Here is a 26,878-nt window from a genome sequence, read left to right as displayed (position 1 = left end):
CAAAATGGATGGCATCAGCGGTACTTACAGAAATTCATTCCACTCAGAGAAATTTTTAGGGAGAACCCAAAAGTAGATGCCTTTGTCCTGACGAAAATAGGCGCATAATAGAACCTCACTAGCCGGCTCTTTAAAACAGGCCCATAATTAAACTTATTGGTTGTCGGATCTTTGCGGCACAATCGGCAACGAAAGAGTAGCAGCGGGCGCGAGTTCTGCTGAATACCATGTCCAGCGTGTGCTTGTGACATTGTAAAATTTTGATGCACTATGGACAACTTCGTATACTACCTCATCCAATTGCATAGGAACGGTGGACTTGATCGGAATGGGCCAACTCGAGAGTGCACTCCCTTGACCATTCATTCAGTCTTGTACTATTGCGTGGTCTATCGCTACGCGATTCAGCTTCACTGTGTTGCTATTGGTTGGACGTCGTTATTACAAACACTGTTTCTTTATCGGCATGATGGAGCGTTTCTGGTGCAACGTCTGCTTTTGCCACAAGACGATAAAGTAAATGCTAACCTATGGCACTTCCTTCACCAATAAAAACCACATAATTCATGCTGCTTCGTGCCCAATTAGCGGCAAAACTTTTAACCAGAAAAAAAGAACAATGTTACCATGAATTCGACCTTTATCTGAGCAACTGTGAACATGTCTGACTGAAGTCTCAGCTCTGAGAATGCCACTCATTGCGCAGTACTGTCATTATATGTGTTGCCCGCGCATTACATTTTTATTCATCTACCTCTGCTTTGTCAGTTTTTTTTCTCATCATTTCACTCTCTCGAACAATGGGGTAGCAAGCAAGGTGCAACCTGGTTAACATTCCCATCTTTCATTTTTCTATCTCTCTCGCTCTCTCTCTCTCTCTCTCTGTGTCAGCGACGAAACGGTGTTTGCAACGCCATAAATAAAACAAAGCGGGGCATTGTGCACTTGCGTTTACTTCTCAAATATCTTTGAAAAGTATTCGCGGAGAATCATTTGCTCTTTGAATTATATGAGACAAAAATATAATTTGAAACCCCTATATTTTGTAGCGCATTTTTCCATCCTGAAAACGCATAACCATCAAATCACAACCCCTCAGTCAGTAGGTTATCATGACACATCATTGTCTTTATTAATTATATTTGCATATATTTTTCTCTGTGCTGGTTAGCTCCCATACCTTCACATGCTGGAATAAAAGCTTGAATAGAAGTGTGCTTATTTTTGCACATTCATGACCTACTCACTTCCTTGCTGTTTCTCGGAATGTGGTGACGAAAGTAATTTTCAACTAAGCACAATCACTTTGAACTAGTTGGCTGGGGATACTGAAAAGGATACTGAACAATTATTTGGAGATTCAATACCTCAAGGATACGTAATGCAGAAAAATATTAGAAACGCATGCATAAAAACCATGCAGAACATTACTAGCAGAGGTCCGAGAGCCGATGCACTACCGCAGTGATTTGAAATGCTCACTGGCAGAATAAATTTAGAACTCGGCTAATGTAACAGAATGACATCACAAGCGTTGCCATGATCGCATATTGCAATGTTATTGCATGCCACTCCAAAACTAGGCGTACTTGGATTACACTAGTCTTATTCATATTAGATAATGTGAAAGAGGAATATGACTTGTAGCTTTTCACGTATTTTTTTTTTCATTTGAACATAACTGTATATAGTATAATTAAGACTGTTCGTACGCGTCTATAATGATTAACTATCTTTCTGTAATTTGCTTTTGGAACACTCCAAAATAAAATATTTTGGCCAAGTTTATTGCAGCGCATCTCACAAAAAGAAACATCACGAGCAGGATTTTCAATTTGCGTGGATCGGGGCCCAACAGATTTTGGTGTTCGCAATTGGGTATTTCCATCTGCCACCAGTTGAGATGCCGTTTCCACATCTGCGAAAAAAACAAGAAAACATGGGTGCAGCGTAAGTTTTTATTAGGGCCCTTCGGTATGCCTCTTCCACTCCCTGGCGCTTCCCTACAACAGAACACAAGGCTGTTAAGAAACAGCACAACAGCATCACAGAAATTAAGCAGCAAACGCCATATAGGCGTACATCAAAACTATTCCTCCTTCAAGAGCAGCTAGCATTACGTTCGCTCAAAGCCCAAACGTTATTCTTGGAGGGCGTCCGTGGCGAACATCTTTAGGTGAAAGCGGGAAGAAAGGGCCACAATATTTTATCACCATATAGGTTTCAATTTTGTTTATCGACTTGACATTTTCTCTGCTTTCTGCTAACTATAATAAACACCAATAGGGACAGGGTTGGCAGTTTTGTCTTTCCATCTAGGTATTGCGCTTGCTAATATTTTCTTAGCCTTATAAGCAACTGGGCACTGGCGTTCTAACAATTTACGCTACAGGCTAACCCTCCCACCGAAGAGGCACTCTTGTCGAGAACGTGTTGAAGATCGGTTACAATTTCAAAGTGAGTTCTTCGAATTGTATTGTCTTTTAATATGTCTCCAGTTGCGCAAGTGGCAATTGAGCAGATCCATCATTTGTGGGGAACGAGTTTGTCGTCACCCTCGAACACCTGCCTAAAGCTCGTTTCACGGGCACTGTGCGCAGGCAGCGTTGAAATAGGGATGATACGCGATTACACAAATATACCGAAGTGCAATGGACTTAGGTGCACTCATTGAGACTCCCTAGACTAAGGTTACGCCAGCTGGAGTACGTAGCGCGGCAAGTTATCGTAGAGAAAGCGTTAAAACACTGTCCGCTACCGTTGATGACACTCCATTCTGGGTGCTGTTTAAGTGTCAAACTTGGTGAATGCCGGAGGCGGTACGATGTAGCAGAGAATTTCAAAATAGCTATGCCAAATGGGTAGAGTATCTGTCTGCTGCACTGAGGAACGCGGGATGGAGCCGTAGCACCAGTGATGCCAATATTAGACCCCCTAAATATTTGAAATCTACGAGCGTTACTGTCGGAATTCCTTAGCGAGCTACTAGTATGGGTCCGCCATATATAAGGGACCTTTAGGATGTCTGATTTGCTTCAACCATAACAAGAAAGTAGCATTAGGTGGTGTGAAACCGCACAACACCCGAAAACTGAGATATAGCTCGGTGCCCCAAAGCTGTTTCCGAGTGAGCCGACAAACTTACCTGGAAGAAGCAGGGAGACTCTCGCCGAAATGGCGACTGTCCCCCTAGCGTCATATATCACAGAATTTCTGAGTAGCGCTACCCTTTCGGCGGGTTTTGAACCAAGCGACTACATTGGTACCAGCAATCTCAGTGAAAGCTAACTGTGAGAGCGCAACCAGCGATTCATAAAGCCTTATTTAATTACCATCTTTGGTTCGTATCAAAAGTGGAGAAAGAAATCTGTACTGATGCACCACAAAAAATTGCTTGTTTCTTGCTCATCCTGGCCATCCTGAATATTGGTGATGTGACGCGCGTTCCATTTAAATAAAGTATGATGTCAACTTCATGTAAGCACACGTACAAAATAAATAAAAAGAAAAGAAAGATGTGATCAGTGAAGCCGTGAGGTCGTGACCTTTCTTGCCGATTGCGCCTGACGAAGCTTGACGAAGTACTGCTGTAAAATACGAATATCGAAACACCTAGCTGCAAAAAAGTTTTCGTTTTACATGAACAGGGCATTCAAGAACTGAGGATACATATATATGAAACTGCTTTAAAGGTAGCGCGGATAATGTTATTTATTTACTTTGGAGCCTCAAAAAAGATGCTTAGCATTCCCGCACGCTGCGCTGACTTTTATGCAGGCCTTTTTATGGCATTTCTATAGATGTAAGATGCCGGAATAGTCTCACCTCCAGAAGTCCTTACAACGTATCCCACTTGACTCTTGTCTGGAAAAAAGATTCGAGGAAATTTACTTCCGGGATGCCGTAGTATGGAGCTGGATCTGCTTAGCACAGATACTGCATACCTAAGTAAGTTAGTGTAATACCAGCTCATTTCCAAATTTAAGAGACCCCGTGCAGGCATAGATGATGTCCGTCCAAAGAAGCCATACCACATGTTTCTTTGTGTTTGTCAATCCTTTTCTTTCCATGCCCACAACATTGATATATTGCGCCCAAATTTATGTGGGTTCTTCGTACGTAATAAAACTCACATGTAAATCAGCAGTCATGACGTCAAAATTGATGCATTACTCTCCGGCGTCTTTAAGCGCTTCGATGGGTTCGTGCGTGCCTGTCAGCCAATGAGTGGTTTAACAGTTATAGCACGTGAGGTACCGCGAACGATGGAGGATGTGTTCTGGTGCAGGCTGCCAGAGGCATGCAACACATCCGAACAAATCCAAGCCACTGGTATGGCGGCGATCTCGTCTCGCTTCGACCCGTCAATATTGTCACGTAAATCACATGTGTAAATCACTATACCCCCCTCTTAAATGCATCGGGTCAATGCATTTAAGAGGGGGGTAATGACACGTGTACTTATCTTTATTGGGCGACATGTTTTGCCGCCTAGCAAATGTTATCGCACAGCGCGGGACGCGCCTGCGTTTGTGCGAAGTTTCTGGAAAGTTGTCGATGCTTCTATCCGCTGTCTGTTGTCACCGAACCTTGTGTTATCTGATATCATCGATTGACGCGAATGATGTAGAACTTTGTAGAAGGCATGCGGATCCCAACGATTAGTCTAGAACATTCGACGACTGCTGTATAAAAGCAGACGCGCTTGACCCGCTGATCAGATTTACGACGATCGCCGACTGTGTTCGCCGCTCTCGTTGTGCTTTAAGTGTAGCGTGTTTTGTGGGCACAGGTTCGCCCAATAAAAGCTAGTTTTTGCCTTTCACAGTATTGCTACTGTGTTCTTTGACGTCACGACCACGTGACAATATGGAGAACGACGCTAAAGGGAACGGAAAACGCAACGTTCCAAATTTGTTCCGAATGTGAGACGAAGATAAGCGAAACTTTGTCGTACCATACACTTTCCCAGAAAGAGGCAAAATATGTGAGAAAGCAAGGCGCGTTTAACCTCAATGGTGCATACTTAGCCTGCAATGTCCCTCACGGCCACGACGATGTTTGCGCTTAAAGGGACACTAAAGCAGATATGAAGTCAAGCTAAGCTTTATGTAGCTCGGGCCCTACAATCTAAGTACATGTAAAAGGAGAATTCTTTTTTCTCGGAACAACTGCACCAAATTTAACAATATTTGTTACATTTGAAAGAAAAAACTTGAATTCTAGTGAGAGCTGGTTTCGAATTTTTCATTTAGGTCGTCATATTTTTATTTAAAAAGTGGGAAAAATTGCAAATTGTCAAAAAACAAAACTATCATGTTTACAATTCTGTAACTAAGCAATAGAAAATTATATCACCATTCTGTGAGTTCCATGTAATAGTACATCTAAAGCGGACAAGATTGATATGTTACACACGAATCTAAAAAAAAATTATTAATATGGAAATACAGCTTTTGCAGAACCCGTGTACCAAACGTAACAAATCCACTGAGATACAAATTGACATATCAAATGTGTCCGCTTCGAATGTTCTAAAAGATGGTGTTTACAGAACCGCGATACCTGTGCTTGATGCAGAGCTATTAATTTGTAAACTTGTAGGTTCCATTTTCCCGACCTTTCGAATTCTTGAAAAGTTTTTAAACAAAATTCGGGCCTAAATCAAAATTATGCTTCATACAGTCACTACAATTTAATTTTCTCTCTCAAATGCAACAAATTTCATTAAAATCGGTCCAGGTGTCATCTCAGAAAAGTGTTTCTGCGTTTTACATGTATTTGAATAAGCCGTGTAGCAGTTGGGCCCGAGCTAAAGCTTCCTCTTAAGGCTGACACTGAAATAGTGGGAGCACAACGCACAAATCATCACTTACGCGTAAAATTTGCAAGTTTAATTCCGTGTCAAGCTGCAAAGTTACACGTGAGTAAGCGGGGCGCGTATCGAAATGACAGTAATTACTCTGTCTATATAACCGCGCTTAAGCTTAAGCATAGTTCACAGGGTTAACCGCGGTTAACACGAGCGCGGTTTGCCAGTGCTACACGGACTCGGTTCAGCAAACCGACGCGATCACGTGATCATCATGCGTGCAAAATTCTTTAAACAAAGTTCGCGGTGTATGATAAAAAAATATTAGTTAGCATGCAGATACATGTTGTAATAAAATATACGCTTACGGCGTTAAAACTCAATAATATTGAGCGGCTTGGCAATTTGCACATTAAGTCTTCCAACACTGGTTGCCGTAACCGGCGCAGCATTTACGAGAGCCAAAGCACTTCATTGCGTTTCTTTTTTGGTGTACGTTGTCCTTGCGGCGTGTTAGCAGTTCGTGCTCATTATTTCATCTGCTTCAGGCTACAACTGTCGCACGTCCCGTAGGCTTTAGTGATAATATTTCACGTCGTGCGTTGTTCTGTGCTCAAGGGGTTTGTGCGTGTGTCAGCCATATTGCCTGTTTCTCGGTTTGCGAGAGTAAACCGAGGTTGCCGAGCTCGGTTTGCGGTAACCTTGGTTAGAGGACTAACTACGGCCAGCTCTGCCGTGTGGTTCGCGGTGACTGCGGTCAGCCGTAACCGTAGTTAACCTCGGTTAAGGCTGTCCGTTGTATAGGGGTATAAGTCGCGCAGGCATCTTCTGCGCCACTTCTGTTCCCGATCACGATGTACTCAGTTACCATATCGGCATGGCTGCAACAGTATCCCGGTGTTTACTTCGAGGCTTTTACTAGACTGCTCCGAAGCGCTATATCTTAGGCGGGCTCATCTATATGCATGTGTACTCGTAAATGCAACAAAAGAGAGTGAAATTGTTTTGCTCGGCAACTGCTGGAACTGATCTATCAAGACCTGCTGCATTTCAAACAAGTAGTCGTAATGTAACCACTGTAGCGAGAAGACTTACCATTATGGTCACCAATCCTTTTCCGAAAATTGTTAAACATTTCCACAAAGAATAAAGTTGACTATCAAGTGTAGAACTTCATAACTCAACAAGAGTCGTTCTTTACAAGAAAGTATGCCTTCCAAACACACAGACAACAATTTCTAAATTGCAGTGTGTGCATTAGAGTTCAGTTATTGAAAAGCTTATCTGGGGGTAATATTGTTCCATAGCCACTTATGTATGTAAATTGTGTAAAATATACTGACGTCTTAGAGCGTTCAGTTGAGAGATTCAAATGACGTTTTCTACCATAAGCAAACAATGATAATCTTGTATGCCCTCAAAAAGCAAATACCCTGGTACATTTTAACCGTTCGCCACAAGTGAATAGCTTAATGTATGGAAGGCGAATGCCCTTTAATAAACCCAAGCAGCTAACGTGAGTCATTCTTCCATACTTACTGGAGCCAGTCGCAGGTCGATCGGTGGATACACGAGGTAAATACCTTTCCATGGACCCTTGGGCATCTTGATGGTAGGTACTGGGCCGACAGGTGGAGGGAAGGGAAACCTAGGCGGTTTTCCTAGCGCCTGCTTGGGTGGGGAGGTCCTGTCTCCACTCTTTCTTGCAGGCGGTTTTCCTAGCGCCTGCTTCGGTGGGGAGGTCTTGTTTCCACTCTTTTTTGCAGGCGGTGTTCCTAGCGCCTGCTTCGGTGGGGAGGTCGTGCCTCCACCCTTCTTTGCAGTCAAAGGTACGACCAGTTTCTTCTGCAGTGGACAATTAGGTCTGCTTTAGGAGTATTCAGTCCGAAAAAAGCAAGCTCGTAGAATATGAAGGTTCACAAGTGTATGAGTTGGTACGATTTCATGGTAGAATGGGGGTAGCTTGCAAATTACGGAAATGAAATGGTACAAGGAGTCTCTGCGTTTTAATTTCATTTTGTCTCATCATCTAGTGGTACCTTCATGTCAGTATAGAGAGAAGGAGTTTTAATGGTATGCTGGAGACCTTAGCCTGGCGTTTCTCCAGCATATCTTTTATTTCTGTTTTTTTGGCATTGAGCATACTGGGCATCAAAGGAGGAAAGGTATACTCGAGGAGTGCCCTCTAGCTTGCTCCTCAACATGCTACACGCGGCATTCTGGAATACTGCCCTGATTTGCAATTTTACTCTTCTACTTAGAAATAAAATAATATCTCCTAGATTCGGTAGACATTGACAAATATCCCGTAGATGGCCGTGTAAATGCCGAATAACGCAGACTTAGGCTTTAAGACTCGTTTTGACAGTCATTGTGGTATTGCAGAGTGAGAGAAATCTCTTTATTGAAAATGCAAAGTTATTATCTAGCGTATTTGCTCCTGAATGCTAATCTGTAGGAAAAGGCCGGAAGTATAAAAATGCCCTATAAGATGATGGCAAAATAAAAAAAAGAGGTACAGGTCTTGTAAGTTTATGGCTAGCAAGAGAGGAATCAACAAAAGAGGAAGTGACTCGCCCTCCTGGCCTTGCGAAAGTGTATGCCCAGCCAAGCTATTTAAAACCGCTACAAGGACTGAGGTGGGAATGCAGCTGTTTATTGGTTTATAACAATTGTAGTAATGGTAATTTAGAGTAATGGTAGTAATTAGAGTAATGGGAGTAACGGTAATTTTTACAGCACGTCGCTGCCCATAGCGGTGCTGCAACAACGTTGAAATCAGTGCTAGGCTGGTTTGCAAGTGGCCGTCGCCACGGCAGCTTGCGCAACAGTAAACATTACCAGGAAATGTGAGCGGGGAGCGTTACGGGCTTCGCATTGTTATCAGCAGCAACTTATCATCAAACAAGTGTATAAGATGCGTGTTTGGTGCTCGATATCCATTGAAACATATGCGTTTTGTATGTTGAATGCGTGATTACAAAGGATGTATGTACTGCCTTACGGGGGTACGAGCCATTGCTTCTCGCCTGCTCTACCACCGCGGTCAACCCACATTTTTGCTAACGAACGCGGACACAAAGACGGCCGACCACCGAAAGGCTAACAGTTTCGCTGTAATAAAATTAGTCTTCATGAGGCGTTGTGTGCGGTTCATAGTTTAGAGAGCGAGCTTGTTGATTCAACGCAAATATTATTATAGCAGAACTCTTCTCACGATGGCTATCGAAGATAACGGCAATAGCACTTCAGCATTGCAGGGACAGACCACACTCCCATGTGTAGTCGTAATTCTGAGAATTTCGTTCCCCAGCTATATGGCACATCCTCCGGCATCATCCCACTAGCCTTGGCACTTGCTTACCAAGACTACTTGTGCATGGTGACATGTCGATGACTGTGTGACACCGATACATTGGTTATAGAATGACGACAATGATATGGAGTATTTTTTTTCATTATGGCGATGACGTGACGACAACCGCGTGACCACGACGATATGAAGGCATTAAGATAACGACGACTGTGTGACACCGATACATTGGTGATAGAATGACGACAATTATATGAAGGGTTTTTTTTCATTATGGCGATGACGTAACGACAACCGCGTGACCACCATGATATGAGGGCATTAAGATGATGACGACTGTGTGACACCGATACATTGGTGATGGAATGACGACAAAGATATGAAGGATTTTTTTCGCTATGGTGATGACGTAACGACAACCGCGTGACCATGACGATATGAGGGCATTAAGATGACGACGACTGTGTGACACCGTTACATTCGTGATGAAATGACGACAATGAGACGGGTATTTTGAAATTACGGTGAGGGTGTAGCAACAACCGCATGACTACCACGATATGAGATGGTTAAGATGACGGCGACTTTAGGACGCCGATGCATTCGTGATGGAATGAAGACAATGAGATGGGGATTTTTAAGTTAACGCGGCAGTGTAACGACAACCACGTGGCCATGACGATATGGGGGCATTAAGATGACGATTGTGACAGCGATGGCAAGACCACGGCACCATGACTATGCCTGCATGACAAAGGACGCACCATAAAATCTGTGTGACAATGACGCGTCGAAGGCGATGGCATGACAACGACAACCTAATGTTACTGAATGACGACAGCCCTATTACAGCAGTATGACAAACAGACATGAGGTTGATGGGTCGACGAAGGTGCTATGATGCTACCTAAGGGAAGAAGATGGTGAAACAACAGTGTGACTACGATCGCATGATTACAACAGTGCGAGGACGATCGTTCACAACGATGGCATGATGAAAGTCGGAGGTCGAAGTAAGAATGACGACTTTGTAATGAGCACGATAGCATCAAGACGACGCTGTGACAGCGAATGCATGACGACGCATATATGACGACGATGGTATGACAACGGCATGATTTCAGTGGGAAGACTGTTATAACAAAGGTGTAATGATGACTGTATCATGAAACTTTTATGACGACATTGCTGTGACGACGATGGCATTGCGACCATGGTCTGACAACTTGTCCACGATAGCGGCTGGGATGAGGATGGCATGACAAGGTTGCATATTCGCGATTCAATGGCAACAGTGTTGATACGTTTACTTGTTCATCTTTATCGAGTGACCACGTTTCACCACCGAACAAATGCTATCGCACAGCGCAGGACGCGCCTGCATGTATCGGAAGTTTCTGGAATGTTGTCGATGCTTCTATCCACTGTCTGTTGTCGCCGAGCCATGTGTTATCTTATTTCATCGCGTGACGCGAATGGTGTAGAACTCTGTGGAAGACACGCGGGTCGCAGCGATTAGTCTGGAACATTGGACGACGGCTGCATAAAAGCCGACCCGCTTGACCCGCTGGTCAAATTTTCGACGATCGCCGACTGTGTTCGCCGCTGTTGCCGTTCTTTGAGTGTAGCCTGTTTTTGAGGGCACAAGTTCGCCCAATAAAACGCCATTTTCGTCTTTCTCAGTTTGGCTGCTTCCTTCACAGTCACTACCACGTGACATCTGGTGGAGGTGCTTGTGCGTTCACGTACCGAACGCCCCCGCAAAGCTGCGATCCAAGCCCGAAGCCCGAGGACAAAACCAACATCGCCCAAGGGCACCATGCTAGCCACAGACTGCAAGGACTGCCCCCGGAGCACGGACTTCTACCTGAGACGACAAATAAGATCGTGGCCAAGACAACCCCAATGGCTGCCCCAGCGTCCCCCGTTATGCTGCAGCAACCTCGGGACCCACCGACCTTGCATGCAGCAGCTACTCAAGAACCGTAATCCTGGCTGGAGACCTACAAACAAATCGGGACTTTCAACAACTGGGACTCCAACGACAAGCTGCGGCATGTATACTTCGCCTTAGAAGACGCAGCAAGAACATGGTTTGAGAACCGGAAGTCGACCATGACAACATGGGACCTGTTCCGTAGCGGCTTCCTGCGCACCTTTACGAGCGCCGTGCGCAAGGAAAGGGCCGAAGCTATACTGGACGCCCGACTGCAGCTACCCAACGAGAACGTTGCCATCTTTACAGAAGAAATGAGCCGTCTGTTCCGCCACTCCGACCCGGATGTGCCCGAGGCGAAGAAAGTCCGCCTACTCATGCGTGGTGTGAAGGAAGAACTTTTCGGCGCAATGATAGGAAGCCCACCGAAAACCGGGAGGCCACCAGCATCGAGAAGACACTCAAAATGTGGAACCGGCAATTCAACCGCCGTACGAACTCTACCAACTACTCAGGAATTCAATCACTGGCCAGGAACGATCTGCGCGAGACCATCAGGGCCATTGTGCGTGAAGAACTGCGCAAGGTCTTGCTTTCGTCCCAGCCTCAAGTGGCCTCGATCGCCGACATCGTGAAGGGAGATGGGACTGCGAGGGTTCGCCGTGAACGTGCCGCGACCACAGCTTGGTGAACGACCTCGCGATATTGCCGACAACCTCGCCACCACTCAGTGGAGCCCTCGATGACCGTCTCGTTCACCGTCACCAGGCCACTACCTGTCGCTGCAGCGCCGACCATACACTGGCCCAGCCCGGGCCCGGTCTGCGAGCCTATATCCGAAAAACTAAAAGCAGCAACCGATGTAGCTGTGGTTGCTGTTCGTCGAACTGACGAAGATCCTCTGCCGCCGATGAAGACGCCGAAGAAACTACTTCTACGACATAACGAAACACCGCCGTCCCAACGAAGTCTGGAAGCAAAGAATACGCCGACGAAAGACGATCTGACGACGCCACGTATCAGCCACAGGCCAACATGACACAGCCGTGATCCGACGCCAAGACCTAATTGTAACGCAAGACAAAGAACCACCAACCTCGACGTGTTCTCGACGACCACCATGTCACCGCCTTATAGACACAGGAGCCGATTACTCCGTCGTGAGTGCACCCATCGCCACCCAGTTGAAGAAAGTTAAGACTGCATCGGAAGGCCCACAAATTCGAACCGCTGACACCTCATCACGCCGACTGGAATCTGCACGACAAGCATTACCGTTCATGACCGGACTTACCCTGCCACCTTCGTTATCCTCCAACAGTGTTCACGAGACGTCATTCTCGGCTGGACTTCCTGAACCAGCACGGCGCAATCATCGACCTGAAGTCGAAGTCGATAACGCTGTCGGAAGATCGAGCGATACCGCTGGAGAGCTCTCGTAGTCACCATGCCTTAAGCGTGCTTGAAAGTCAAGTCAGCATCCCGCCTCGCTCCAGCACTGTCATTTCCGTCGGCACCAAAACATCTGCCGGCGTAGAAGGCGTCATCGAGGGTGACCAACGTCTACTGCTAGACCGTGAAATTAGCGTCGCAAGAGGGATCGCTCGACTGCACGGAGGGAAAGCGGAAGGTATGCTAACGAACTTCAGGCAGGAGTTCAAGCACATCAACAAGGGCGTGATAATCGCGTACGTCGAGGAAATTCTGGACACCAGTAATGCGTTTGTCCTCTCGGATTCCGCCACATCTACCCCGATGACCATGGTTCCCGAACCAGACTACGCCATTAATCCAAGTCTCCCCGTGATTAAGCAACAACAGCTCAAAAGTCTGCTCCGACAATACATAGGCTGCTTTTCGACGCCATCAAGCATTCGACAAACATCAGTCGCAAAGAACCGCATAATCACCGAGGATTGCGCTCGACCACTCCGCCAGAGCCCTTACCGAGTTTCGACGCGAGAACGTGAAGCCATTGGGCAACAAGTCGACGAAATGCTGCGCGACGACATCATCCAGCTGTCAAAAAGCCCGTGGGCATCCCCTGTTGACTTGATGAAGAAAAAGGAGGCAACGTTACGTTTCTGCGTCGATTATCGTCGACTGAACGAGATCACGAAGAAGGTCGTGTACTCCCTTCCACGGATAGACGACGCATTGGATCGGCTCTGCAACCCTAAATACTTCTCGCCGATGGACTTTAAGTGTGGCTACTGGCAAAAAGAAGTCGACTCAAAGGAGATCGCGAAAAGGCCGCCTTCATCACGCCAGACGGCCTCTACGAGTTCAAGGTCATGCCATTCGATCTGTGCTCGGCGCCTGCAACGTTCCAGTGCGTCATGGACATGGTGTTAGCAGGATTGAAGTGGCAGACCTGTCTTGTTTACTTGGATGACGTCGTCGTCTTCGCCGGAAATGTCGACGATCACCTTAGGCGGCTTGCGACAGTACTAGAGGCCATCAAGTCATCAGGGCACACTCTGAAGCCAGGAAAGTGCCGCTTCGCTTACGATGAGCTTCTGTTCCTAGGCCACGTCATCAGCAGGTCTGGAGCCCGCCCCGACCCGCAGAAGACAGCTGCCATCGCAATGTTTCCGCAGCCCATTGACAAGAAGGCAGTGCGCAGATTCCTTGCCATGTGTACCTACTCCAGGCGCTTTGTCAAGGACTTTTCACGCATCGCTGAGCCGCTGACACAGCTAACTAAATGTGACATCGAGTTCAAGTGGGAAACGCCGCAGGCCAACGCATTTCAAGAACTCAAACGCCGCATGCAGTCGCCGCCCGTACTTGCGCACTTTGACGAGGACGCCGATACCGAAATCCACACTGACGCCAGTAGCCTAGGCCTCGGTGCCGTCCTAGTCCAGAGAAAAGATGGACATGAACACGTGATAGCTTACGCTAGCGGGTCGTAGTCAAAAGCGGAAGGTAATTATTCTACAAGCGAAAAGAAATACCTCGCCATCGTTTGGGCTACAGCGCAATTTCGCCCTCACCTATATGGCAAGCCATTCAAAGTCCTCAGCGACCATCACGCCTTGTGTTGGCTAGCGAACTTAAAGGATCCTTCAGGACGGCTGACGCGCTGGAGTCTAATACTGCAAGAATATGATATTACTGTAACCTATAAGACCGGACGAAAACATTGTGATGCCGATTGCCTATCACGCGCCCCCATTGACTCGCCTCCGCAAGATGACGAATATTACGACGCCTTCCTTGGCATTTTAAGCGCGAAAGACTTCGCTGAACAGCAGCGAGCAGACCCGGAGTTGAAAAACCTTGTCGAGTATTTGGAAGGGCATGCCGACGTGGTCCCTAGGGCATTTAAGCGAGGATTGTCTTCATTCTCGCTTCAAAACAACCTACTCGTGAAGAAGAACTTCTTACCAGAGCGCGCAACTACATTCTTATTGTCCCGTCAGGCCTGCGTCCAGAAGTATTGCACGCCCTACATGATGATCCGACCACTGGACACCTAGGATTTTCTCGCACACTATCGAGGATACAAGAACGGTATTATTGGCCGCACCTGACTGCTGATGTCGCCCGTTATGTCAGAACATTCCGAGACTGTCAGCGACGCAAGACGCCACCGACAAGGCCAGCGGGATCACTACAGCCGATCGAGCCTCCTTGCCGACCATTCCAGCAGATAGGGATGGAGTTGTTGGGACCCTTTCCGTCGTCAACAGGAAATGAGCGGATCGTCGTGGCGACGGACTACCTTACCCGCTTCACTGAAACTAAACCTCTGTCGAAATATCCGTACTCAGTGACTCACAGACGGCGGTCAGAAACTATGCACAAGGCAGAATTTCGCCGAAGGATGAGGCTATACTCAAAGCCAACGCGAACTATGTCACCTCCGAGGAGACGGAGGAACGACACATTATATGGTTCCCGGCTCACACGTCCCCCGACACTCCCGTTCCCAACCTCAATGAGGAGGTTCATAGCGTCGCGCGAGGTCCCACATTCCGCGCACGCGTAGAAGGATCCTCTTTTGGTGTTGGAAATCCAACGGACAGAGAGGGACAGAACGACCAGGTGCTGTGATATTACTAAATTTTATCAAAACTCCAGGCGTGTTTATCCGCCCCCTAACCCCAAACTCGACAGGGCCCAAGTGGTAGACTGGAGGCAGTTACAAACAAAGACCTTCCCCAATCCCGTCCATCTCAGGAGGATATATCCGGACATCTACTCAGACGATAACTGCAAACTATATGGCAGGGCTCACGCATCTCTTAGACAGATTCTCTGGGAATGTGAGGTTATATAAACAGAAAATTCAGTTTCCCCAGATGAAGCAGCGGCGCGATGGATGGCCGCGTTGTGCAGGTCAAACCTCGAAAATCAACTATGGGCCATCTAGCAAGCCCGTGAGGCGGCGAGGAGACAGGATCTCCGGACCTCCTCGGGGGGGCCTAGGCCCATGCCGCGAATTCGCCGGATTATCAATAAAGTTATTACCACCACCACCACAGAAAGGTAGCGCAGCCGAAGTGGTGAAATTCTTTGTCGAAAACATCCTGCCGCGACATGGCGCCCCAGAAGTCCTCATCACAGACAGAGGAACGGCCTTTACAGCGGAGCTCACCCAAGCTATTCTGCAATACAGTCAGACAAGGCACAGGAGGACAACAGCCTACCACCCACAGACTAATGGTATTACGGAGCGCCTGAATAAGAGCCTTGCCGACATGCTAGCAATGTACGTCGACGTCGAACAAAAGACCTTCGATGCCGTCCTGCCCTACGCAACATTCGCTCACAACACGGCGGTGCACGAAACAACACAGATCACGCCGTTTAAGCTGGTTTACGGCAGGAACCCGTCGACGACGGTCCACGCCATGCTGCCACACGTCACTGATAAGGAGAATCTTGACGTCGCTACCTATCTCCAGAGCGCCGAAGAAGCTCAACAGCTCGCCCGCCTACGGATCAAGAACCAGCAGGGTACCGACAGCCGACACTACAACCTCCGACGACGCTTCGTCGAGTACCAGCCCGGCGACCGTGTTTGAGTATCGACCCCGATACTGTTACGCACATCGACTTAATTTCCAGACCAGCTGTAATTGACGACAATTACATGGTCACGCCAATTCTGGTCATTATGCTTACACATGGTATTACCGCGCCGTACACTCTACTGGCAATTACTGGCAACCGCTCCTGCCTTCTCCTTGTCAATTTCGCGCTAACCGCGCAAGTCCTCCCACAAGGGACCTCATTGGCTGAAATTAGCTCTGTGCAGGATGATCATGTAGAACCCTTCATAGTCGACGCTTCTTGCAGCTTTACCCATAATGCGACGTCATCCCACGCCAGTGGCGTGGACATGACAAAGTTGGTTTCGTCTGACCTTACACCTGCTCAAGCAGAAGCCCTCTGGGACGTTCATGAAAGCCGTCGCGACATTTTTACTTCGGCAATCACTCACTTTCACTTTGGACCATTGCTCCTAGGGCAAACGCCCGTCGTGACAAATCGCATAAATACTATAAATACTGTAGATGCAAACCCTACTTCCCGACGTCAATATTGTATTTCCGCGTCGGAACGAGCAATTATCCAACAGGAAGTTAAAAAGATGCTTTAAAAGGACATAACCGAGCCTTCCTTTTGTCGCTGGGCTTTTGCGGTGGTAGTTGTCAGAAAGAAAAACCCAACGTGATGGTTTTGCATAGATTATCGCAACTTGAACAAAATCGAAAAAAGAACGTTTACCATTTGCCGCGTATTGATAACGCTCTAGACTGCCTGTAGGATTCCACCTATTATAGCGAAGCTTTATATGACTGGCTGACCCGTCCGTCCGTCCGTACGTCTGTTGCCTTTACGCCGAAAGCTTCGGCGTAACCCCGTGCGCATGTGCGAAAAAGAAAGAGAAAGAGAGGTGCGCGATCGGCTGCGCCAGTAGTGACGTCACTGTTCTTCACAGCCGAGCGTGCGCAGAAGTTTCTATCCGTATCCAAAATGAGTACGCCACGCGTGACACGTACGCCTTAGGAGCAGGCATCTTTCCATCAGCAATGCCGCGAGCACAGCCGGCAACGAACTCGTCTACGCCGTGCCGATGCTGTAGCCCGGGCACAAGAGCAGGCTTGTGCAACCGAGTGCAAGCAGCTATTGCTTACAGAGGGTCCAGCCGCCTACCCAGCCACCGTTTAATGAACCGTCTGGATTAACCCACTGATAAACACCGGGGTTGCACGTCTCAGCTACGCTGGTTAACCATCTGGACGGATTGCTTGGGCACAGATTTTTTTCTTCTATCGACCTACGGTACGGCTATTGGCAGATTGCCGCCGACGAACTGTACTGAGAAAAGGCTGCATTTGTTTCCCCTGGCGGTATTTATAAGTTCAAGGTGATGCCTTTCGGTCTCTGTAACACGGCGGCCACTTTCGAACGAATGACGCACTCTTTGTCTCAAGGGTTCAAGTGGTCCACTGGTTTGTGCTATTTGGATGACGTCATCGTTCCGTCGCCCACATTCGACACGCGTCTAGATAGTCTTTCAGCGAATCTTGTCGTGTTCCGCCGAGCCGGTCTCCAACTGAATTCTTGAAAATGTCACTTTGCTCACCGCCAAATCAGCTTCTTTAGACGCCTTGTGGTTGGATGACGCGTGCAACCTGATCAGGACGAAATTGCCCTTTGCACTTTCCTGTCCCGAAAACTACAAAAGACGTTTGTAATTTTGTAGGGTTCTGCTCCTATTTACGGCGTTTTGCACAGAATTCATTTTGTAAAGATGTCCTGTTTTCGCTGGGTCCGAATAATGCCGCATATTTTTCTCATCTGACTACTCTCCTTACTATGCCTCCAAACCTGGCCTTCTGCAACCTGTCTGCCTCAACCAAAGTTCGAACGGACGCAGTTAGTCGCAGAATAGGCGCAATGTTAGCGCCATGCCAGTCTCGATATAATCGTAATCGGGTTATAGCTTACGCCAGCCGACTTCTATAACCCGCCGAGCACAGTTATTTAATCACAGAGTGCGAGTGCCTTGTTTTGTGGGGGTGGTCGCGTAGTTTCGTCCATACTTGTACAGAAGTTCATTCTGTGTCATCACTGACCACAACGCTCTCTGCTGGCTATCTTCGCTCAAGGACCCTTTAGGCCTGCAAGAATCTACCTTTTCCGTCGCATATAAGGAGGGACGCTTGCAACAGAATGCAGATTGCTGGTCCCGCTACCCCGTGGAAGAACCGGTAGATTCCGCCGCCGTCGCTCATGTTTTCTCTGTGTCACAGTTGCTTCAAATGGCCGACGAGCAACGCCGCGATCATTCGTTTCGAGCTGTCATCGGCCGGCTGGAGTCAATACCTGGTGACGCCGCTCTCTCTGAATGCTTCTCAAAGAGAGGACACAGTACGACCGTTATTTTGATCCCCATGGCCCTGACCTTCTGCTCGTCATCCCATCACAGCTACATTCAGCTGTCCTCGCCAAGCTTCACCACGCTGCTTTGGCTGGGCACTTCGGCACCTTGCGCACATAAGAGCGTCTACGCCGTCGCTTCTTTTGGCTGGGTCTCGTCCTCTCCGTGCGGCGTTATGTTGACACTTGTAAGCCTGTTAGCGTTGGAAGAAGCCCTCCGCGCTTCCCCCTGAATGTCTCTGGTGAGACAATAATCCGCACTTATTTTTTTCCCAGTGGGTCTATACCTTCTTGGGCAGTTTCCTCGCTCCCGCTGCAGATATAAAAGAGTCCCCTTCGCTACCAATTACGCTACGTGGTACGCGATCACAAAAGCCCTCCCGACAAGTGACCCTACTGAAGTCGCTGATTTTCTACTCTACGATATCATCTTAGTGCATGGTGCTCCACGCCAGTTACTAACTGACCGTGGCCTTAGCTTTCTCTCGGCAGCCGTGGAAGACATGCTCCGCTCCTGCTCGAAAATCATGAATTCAACACGTCATACCACCCACAGGCCGACAGCTTGACGGAGCGCCTCCGCAGGACCATCACCGACTCCCTTTCGAAGTACGGTGTGGCCGACCACCACGAGTGGCATCTTCATTTACCATAATGACGTTCGCGTACAATAAACTGCGTCGCGACACCGCCGACTATTCACCAGTCTGCCTTATATGCAGCCGCCAACCAGCGTTGCCCTTGGACTCCTTGCTGCCGTTGCCCGCACGTTCCGCCGCTGAATACGCATGAACGCACGCGCTGACCACGTTTCCTCACCCGTTTCCGTCTACAGGCCTCACAGGACCAGCAGAGTCGCCTCTATGATTACCATGCTCACAACGTGCACTTTTCTCCGTGTTCTCTGGTGCTTCTCTGGTCAGCCATCCGCCGCATGGGCCTCTCCGAAAAGCTGCTGTCACCTTACACTGCTCTATACCGTGTGGTGCGACAACAGATCGGTGTCACACAGGAAACCATCCCCGGCCCCCTCAGCATCTTCGTCATCTGCAAGCGACATCGTTCACGTAGCGAGACTAAAGCCGTATCACACACGCCTTTCACCATGGCTGTGTAGCTTAAGCAGAGGAATAGTGCTCCTAGTGCCGTGGGTGATGGTACGAAACAGCCACCGCAGTGTGGTGCCACAGAAGAGGAGGAAGAGGACATGTTCCGGATTGTTAAAGGGTCACTACCTTGGCCACTGTTCGGCTACGTGTGAATGTATTGTAAATAATTTTGTGCGTTAGCTACAGGCAACTAAGTTATGAAGCATCTCCATCAACCGGTGGTAGTTCCACAACCGGAAAATTTCTGAGTTTGTAAAATGGCGGTATTTGACATTGCATCGACTGTCAAATTTCATGTGCAGAAAACTCACAGAGTATGCACTCAGAAGTGTCGTGTTTGCCACGATTTTTTCCGTAATTCAGCTGTGTTGTCATAAACAAGACAAACGCCTAAAGGGAATGTCACATCACCAAACTTAAAAGCGGTTTCAGAGGCATATAAAGTGAGTTTTTGTGTCATTGTCGCGATAGAACACTCAGACAGTGTAGCCGTAAAAGTAGGCAGTAAAGCCCTTTGTATTACGCTGAAGTATGTAGCCAACAGTGAAGTGTGAACCGTGTAGCCAACAGGACGCTTACTGTGCTTGACCTCTCTACCTTTCATCCGTTATTCTCTTTTCTTCAGCCAGTGCGAAAGGCTTTCGTTATTTTCTAGTTTCTGTAGCTGTAGTTTTTCTTGGATTCGACAAACTAGGTCCGCAATAGTGTTTGTAACAAGAAAACTAAAGGAAACGTGCAATCCTATTGATTTTCTCATGCACAATATCACGCTCCTTGACCACCCGCTTAACTTGTTTTTGGACATTCAGACACATGGGAGTGATCACATCCCGCCTTACCTTAAGATCGACGGGATGCCTAACACCCATCAGCTTAACGCACTACGACGAATAGATTCGAATGTGTTTAAAAAAATTAAGCAGATTCCACGCACTGTGGGAATTGATGCAAGTGAAGCTTTCCGTGCTGGATGCTTTGATTGACGATAATTAGCGGTGATGTTGACCGCTAAGGCTTAATTTCTTGAACGTTTAGGCTAACACGAGAGTGGTGAGTTGATGTTAAACGTTACCTTGCGTGCACAACTGCTGCTTGGCTGCGCCGTACAAAGCACTCACAGGGAGAGGTGTTTGCTCAAGGCGTTGTTGTGCGCCATATTTTATAACCTCTGAGAGGGTTGAGCGTTGTCATTGCCTCACATGGCACATCGCATTGGAGCACAAGTATTAAACTTGAATTAGATAATGGGGCTGTACCTGCCGAAGCCACACTCGAATTATGAGGCACACCGTAGTGGCGGACTCCGGATTAATTTTGACACCGTGAGCTCCTTTACCATGTTCCAAAATCTAAGTACATGTGCATTTTCTAAATTTGCCCCGTCGAAATGCGGCTGCCTTGATTGAGATCAAATACACGACATCTAGTAATGCCATAGGCGCAAAGCAAACGTTGCGGGCACAGAAGTGCTGATTTGATGGTCCACCACTTCCTGACTGTCTCCTGGACCCTGCGGTGCACTTTAATTATTGCGGCTCTGTTTCTGCGCGCCCTGCACAAGTTGCCCTCTTGACATATTTGCACGGCGTTTGTTTTTCAGACATAGCAGCCGCGTACTCTATCGTGCCTTGAACTTAAGCTTGTCCTGTATCCCCGCAACTGCTGTCGTATAGTAGTCGGCTTTCCTTGCCTTCTCACGTCACCTCCCCCCTCTCTTGTAAAGTAACTGCCTCTTCTCTTCTCCACATTTCTACCTGCGTCCCCTCTGGCCTCGCACGTTAGTAGAAACGGAAGCACTGTATTTTTTCTAATGCTTCTGAGAGGAGTCACCGATAATTACAGTTGTCAAGCGGCTAATGTGGCGACAGTCAGGCAGCTTCCGAGGGTATTGTGCACATTCGACACGGTAGGGTGAAAACCAGTTTCTCCCGTCGCCTTTCCTCTCTTACTCGCTCCTGTCATCTATATATACTCTGAACTACTCCCCGATGTGGTGTGCGCGGCAGCAGCAGCCCACTGCAGCACCAGCAGCAGCGGCGGCGGCAGTGGCAAAGTCAAAGGACGAGGCAAAGAAAGCTTCCCTTTAGAACCTACTGCAGGACACTTGTCAGAAATACCTCACCTCTGGGCTGGAAGAAGCTGTCAAAGAAGTGACGCAGAGGGCTGTGCACACGCTCATGTGCTCACCGAGTAACTCGCAATTCGACCTAGAGCTAGACCGACTTCACGCGATTCATCGTCACGCCGAACGAAGATACCGAAACAAGAAGTCGGTCGCACTCAGAATAATATACAGCGTCACATCGATAACTGGAATTTGAGCGATCGAGAAAATATTGTGAGTTCCTTGAGCCTCCTCAACCATTGTCTCAAATATGGAGAACTGTGAGAGGCTTAGGTTCTATTCCGGAACAACGCTTCCCATTCAAGCCTCTAGCGTTCTTCCAAAGCCAACAAGACCTCGACATAGAGGAAGATTTCTGTGTTATGATTGCAGGCCAGTCAGTGGGCACGTGTACCCTTGCCTTTAATTACATTACAGGCACACGGGATTCAAGCATGGATATGCCTTTCACCACTCAAGAGCTCGACGCGGCATTTGTCTTATGTAATCATCCGTCATCACCTGGTCTAGATGGTATATTTTACCGTGTATTGTGCCACCTCGGTGAACAGGTGCGATGTGCATTCCTGCACATATTCAATAAGCCCTGGCAGGATGGATACGTTCCTAAAGAATGGAAGACCAGTCGCCTGGTACCTCCACTCAAACCTTGCAAGTCTCCTCTAGAGGTTACGTCCTACCACCACATCGCGCTGGCTAGTTGCATTGAGAAGGTAAAAGAACGAATGATCCTCGACACACTTCAATTTTACCTTGAATGCTATGAAATTTACCCAGGAGCCGTGGACGGCTTTCGACGTCACCGATGCTCTATTGGCAATGTCATCGACTTGGTTACGTACGTTCAAAATCAAAAGGCGTGTACGCGATTATCTGTTACCATCTTCCTCAACATCAAAGAAGCATATGGCAATGTTCTGCATGAGGCTATATTAGAGGCTCTGGAAATGGTTGGCCTCGGTGGTGGACACTATCTTTAGACGCGCCTTTTTTTTACATGTGCGGTCTCTCTTTGTGAATACGAAGACGGCCCAACCTTTCAACATTATGCACACCGTGGAGTACCGTGGGCTGCTGTGTTGAGCCCAACACTCATCAACCTTGTGCTCAGTTGTCTCATCTCTGCCAAACACAGTGAAGTTGTCAATCTATGCCAATGACAGCTGCGTCTGGGCATCTGGCGTGACACGTCCTCAAGTGCACACAAGGCTACAAAAATCAGCCACGTTGATATCACCGTACCTTAGGGAACAAGGCCTCAAGATTTCTCCAGAAAAATTTGCATTGGTGGCATTTAGCCGGAAGCCAATGACTTCGTACGCCATATCCATCGATGGACGAATAATCTTTTAGGTAAGGACGTACAGGTTTCTAATCATCGACCGTGACCTCTGATGGAGTCCTCAAGTGGCCTACTTAGCGAAGCGCCTGACAGTCATCTCTAATCAATTCAAGTTTCAAGAAGGAAAAGCCTCGGGTACTTCAGAACACATGATGATTCTACTGCACTGGACGATGTTTATCGGGTAGCTAAAGTACAGCTTTACGGGACTAATTCGGGTAGCTAAAGTACAGCGAGACTTTGAAGGTAGCTAAAGTACAGCACCTGCGGAACTAACATCCGTACACTGGAAAGTGCTCAGGCTAAGACGCCTTGGGTTTGCCTAGGTCTGCCACGATGCACATCAACATCCGAAACCATTGTAATTGCGCAGAAATACCCAACCAAGGCTCACATTGTTATGAAAGCGCTAAGAGCACATGTCAGGCACCTTGCTCATGCCTCTCTTCACTAGGTCGCCTCCCTGTCAGAAGACGTACCCGCCACGTGCCTCTTTTTAGTCAGACGACACTGATTTAGCGTGTAATTCTGCCATCACATTAAACAGCTGCAGCGAGAGCTTTACTTCCCCCTTGGTGCTCGGCTCAGCCACGAATTCCACTCACAATAGCAGGGATTCGAATGATGACACAACTCTCGTAGCCAGCTCTCGAGCAAATTTCCTTGCTCTTGCTGTACTAACAATACAACCATCTAACTATTATATGCACTGATGGTTCAACCACAATGAACGATTCTGCAGGATGAGTGATTTTTCCTGCGAAAGTCACCACCTTGAAGTTCGAGACTTCACATCAGACTACACCACCAACCACAGAGCTTGCTGCTCTTCGTAGCCCATTACGCATAATTAGAGAGGAGGCACTTCAAAAGTTGAGCATATTCAGCAGCTCTAAGGCAGCGCTACATTGCTGGCTTTCCGCCTTACGCCGTGCATCCTACTAACAACTAGCGCTGCAAATCCGAGAGCTCCTTCCCAGCCTCATCGAGCAAGAACACGACGTCACATTTCAGTGGCGCTCTAGCCACTGTAGCATGATGAGTAATGAACTGGCCGATGAAGCTGCCCGATCTGCTCATGAAGACGCCATGCAGGAGCCAATCCTGCTGTCAAGAACAGATGCAGCAGCGCAACTTCGAGTGCTTGCATATGACGTCTTACAATTTCTCTGGAAGACACCTAGTTTCCAGCACACACTACATCGACTGGGCTCGTGCCTGAATTTCATCATCCACCTGCATTTTCCCGACTCGAGGCAACGGCACTTTACTGATTGTGGCTTTGTGTCGCATTTACGGAGTCGTTTCCTTTCGACATAGCATGGGAGGAAAGCGTTGCGTGGGACTACTGGGGCGACAAAGAAACTATCGAACACGTTCTTTCTCATTGCCCCCGATACAGCGCACACGCGCAGGCACTCGTGACCGCGCTGGCGCGTCTTGACGACCGGCCACTTTCGGAGGCGACAGTCCTGGAACACCGTCCTATACAGTCATAAACGAGAAGAAAGGCCATTAACGGAGCGGCCAATTATTATTAGTCATATCATAAGAAGCCAACAAACACCGACACCCAGGACAACATAGGGGCAATTACTTGTGTTAATAAATGTAATAAAGAAACGACAAACCGGCGGAACTGAAAGTGGATGAAAAAACAACTTGCCACAAGTGGGCAACGATCCCACATCCTTCGCATTTCGCGTGCGCTGCTCCACCAATTGGGCTACTGCGGCACAGTTTTCTCATCCACTTTCTTGGATATTTATTTTGACTAGTAGAACCCTGGGAGTCTAGCCATAGGCGACACTCACAGACCTTGGGGGTCCTATACAGTCGTCACACCACAAGACGGTTCGAGTGGCCTATTGGAGAGCTTTAATTCTCATGGACGTTGACGATCTTCTCTACTTTTTTTATTGTTTTGCCTTTTCTCACCGCTGTTGTGTGTCTTTCATTTCCCCTTGCCCTTCTCCGAGTGCTATGTAGCAGACAAGAGGCTTATCCGGTTAACCTCCCTGGCTTTCCTATCTCGTGTAACTATCTCTATCTCATGCAGTAGAGGGGCGATATACATATGAACAAACATACACACAAACACACCGACACCCGAAAACAATATATATATATATATATATATATATATATATATATATATATATATATATATATATATATATATATATATATACATATGGGGGTTCTGGGGGTGTGATTAGTGAATTTACATGTGTGTATATTAAAACAGCGTTAAGGTACCACAATAGCTCACCTGTTCTCCTACTGCTTTTCCGTAGGCTTTATCAGCTACTACCGCAAGCACGATCACTGAAATATACATCAAGAGCATAACCAACCTTCCTTTAGCACATATGTTTATTTATGGAAGTCGGTACACCTTTTCATTTTACACTTTGAGAACACTTTAGCATAACGGTAGCTGAGTTTTATTTAGCATATCGATAGCGCGATTCACAAACATGCCGAATGCAAGTGTTTATGGGTGCATGAATCAATACAAGGGAAATATACACCCAAAGTTTCTTTCGCTGGAGACGTGGTGTACTTGATCCACTCAAAGTGCAACTGGGAGGCCAGCCACTGATAATGTTAGCTTTGTACTAAAAAGACGATGGATGACGATTAGAGCATCGGCCCAAATTACGCGCATTTGCCACCAATATCTAACATCACACACCTTCTTCATTATTCACGAAGCTATAGAACTTGCATTATAACCAATCTATTTACCGCCAAACAAGCGCAAACGAGCTCACATCGCCATTAGACTGTACTTCTTTTTGAACTATATGACGAAGTTTGTTTAGGGGCACGGAGCTTTTACATTCGTCATGTCGCAAATTAAAACGGCACTTTCCAAATTCTTGTTCTCCCTATAGCTTTCTAATGTCACATTGTTAGGTGTTTCGGCGAATTGCGAAATCTGGCGAAGCAATTGTGCAGTGTATTTAGAAAGATGGTTTGTTTTTTAATGCGAAAGCATTACATGTCTCATGAAGCGGAAAATCCAGCGTTATCAAGCCGTGGTGCCAAAAGTGGCCAATGGCGCATAGAGTAAAAATACTCTTTAGAAAATGCGCGGATTCACGTCATATTTCTCAGGAAGGTTCCTGTACACAAAGTAAATTACTAATTTTGAAAAGACAATTTGGTACAATCGGGTCTGGTTGGGAATCTAACCCGGGCCTCCGAAGGGGGCAGGAAGGGCGAAGTCAATATGAGCACGCTCGCCTTCGTTTATGAAGTTGTAAAATCATTTTATTCACTGCAATGAGAGCCTGTAGTTGGTATGTTCCAAAACGCAGTGTAGCTGTAGCTGATATCTGGAGCGCTGCAAGCTATTCGACTAGCGCAGTGGTTCCTGCCAGTTGGTTCATTTCATTCATGATCCCAGTTAATGTGCCATTGATCTTTACAACCACTGAAACAATTTCATATCTTCCTTCTGAGGAATGCTTAATATCAATTTTATGCATTCTTTGGATGATCGAGTATATTAAACTCGGAATCAAAATCTCCACGCGTGCCTCAGGGCAAACGGTGGTCAACGTAAACAAGGATATATTTTACTAGAGAAGAGCTTATGAAACCACTCACTTCAATATTAGGCTACCTTGTTCTCGTAGGGCGCTATCAAATTAAAATGAAAGCTGCGCCCATGCACTGACTTACCACAAAGGACGAGCCGCAGATTTCTAGGGCACCCCATATTCACGAACCTCTCCAGCTTCCACTACAACCTTGCGCGCTTAAATAATATTTTGAACAAACAAGCAAAACACAACGCACGAAGAAAATGTAAACTGACCCCCGCGAAGT

General features: G+C 47.3%; 1 protein-coding gene across 1 annotated transcript; it reads right to left on the bottom strand.

Annotated features, from left to right (window-relative positions):
* Window positions 1-1,766: 1,766 nt before the first annotated feature.
* On the bottom strand, window positions 1,767-26,878 carry LOC139052937 (nascent polypeptide-associated complex subunit alpha, muscle-specific form-like). Its single transcript, XM_070530083.1, has 5 exons — window positions 26,732-26,878; window positions 25,311-25,366; window positions 7,352-7,657; window positions 3,826-3,864; window positions 1,767-1,918 (listed from the first exon to the last, which is right to left on the bottom strand). The coding sequence occupies exons 1-4, from the start codon at window positions 26,766-26,768 to the stop codon at window positions 3,838-3,840; spliced, it is 426 nt and encodes a 141-aa protein (XP_070386184.1). The 5' UTR covers window positions 26,769-26,878; the 3' UTR covers window positions 1,767-1,918; window positions 3,826-3,837.

The sequence above is a fragment of the Dermacentor albipictus genome, unplaced genomic scaffold (genome assembly GCF_038994185.2).
Source record: "Dermacentor albipictus isolate Rhodes 1998 colony unplaced genomic scaffold, USDA_Dalb.pri_finalv2 scaffold_44, whole genome shotgun sequence".
Taxonomy (NCBI): domain Eukaryota; kingdom Metazoa; phylum Arthropoda; class Arachnida; order Ixodida; family Ixodidae; genus Dermacentor; species Dermacentor albipictus.
The sequence above is the reverse complement of the archived record's forward strand: the minus strand, read 5'-3'. Positions and strand labels throughout refer to the sequence as shown.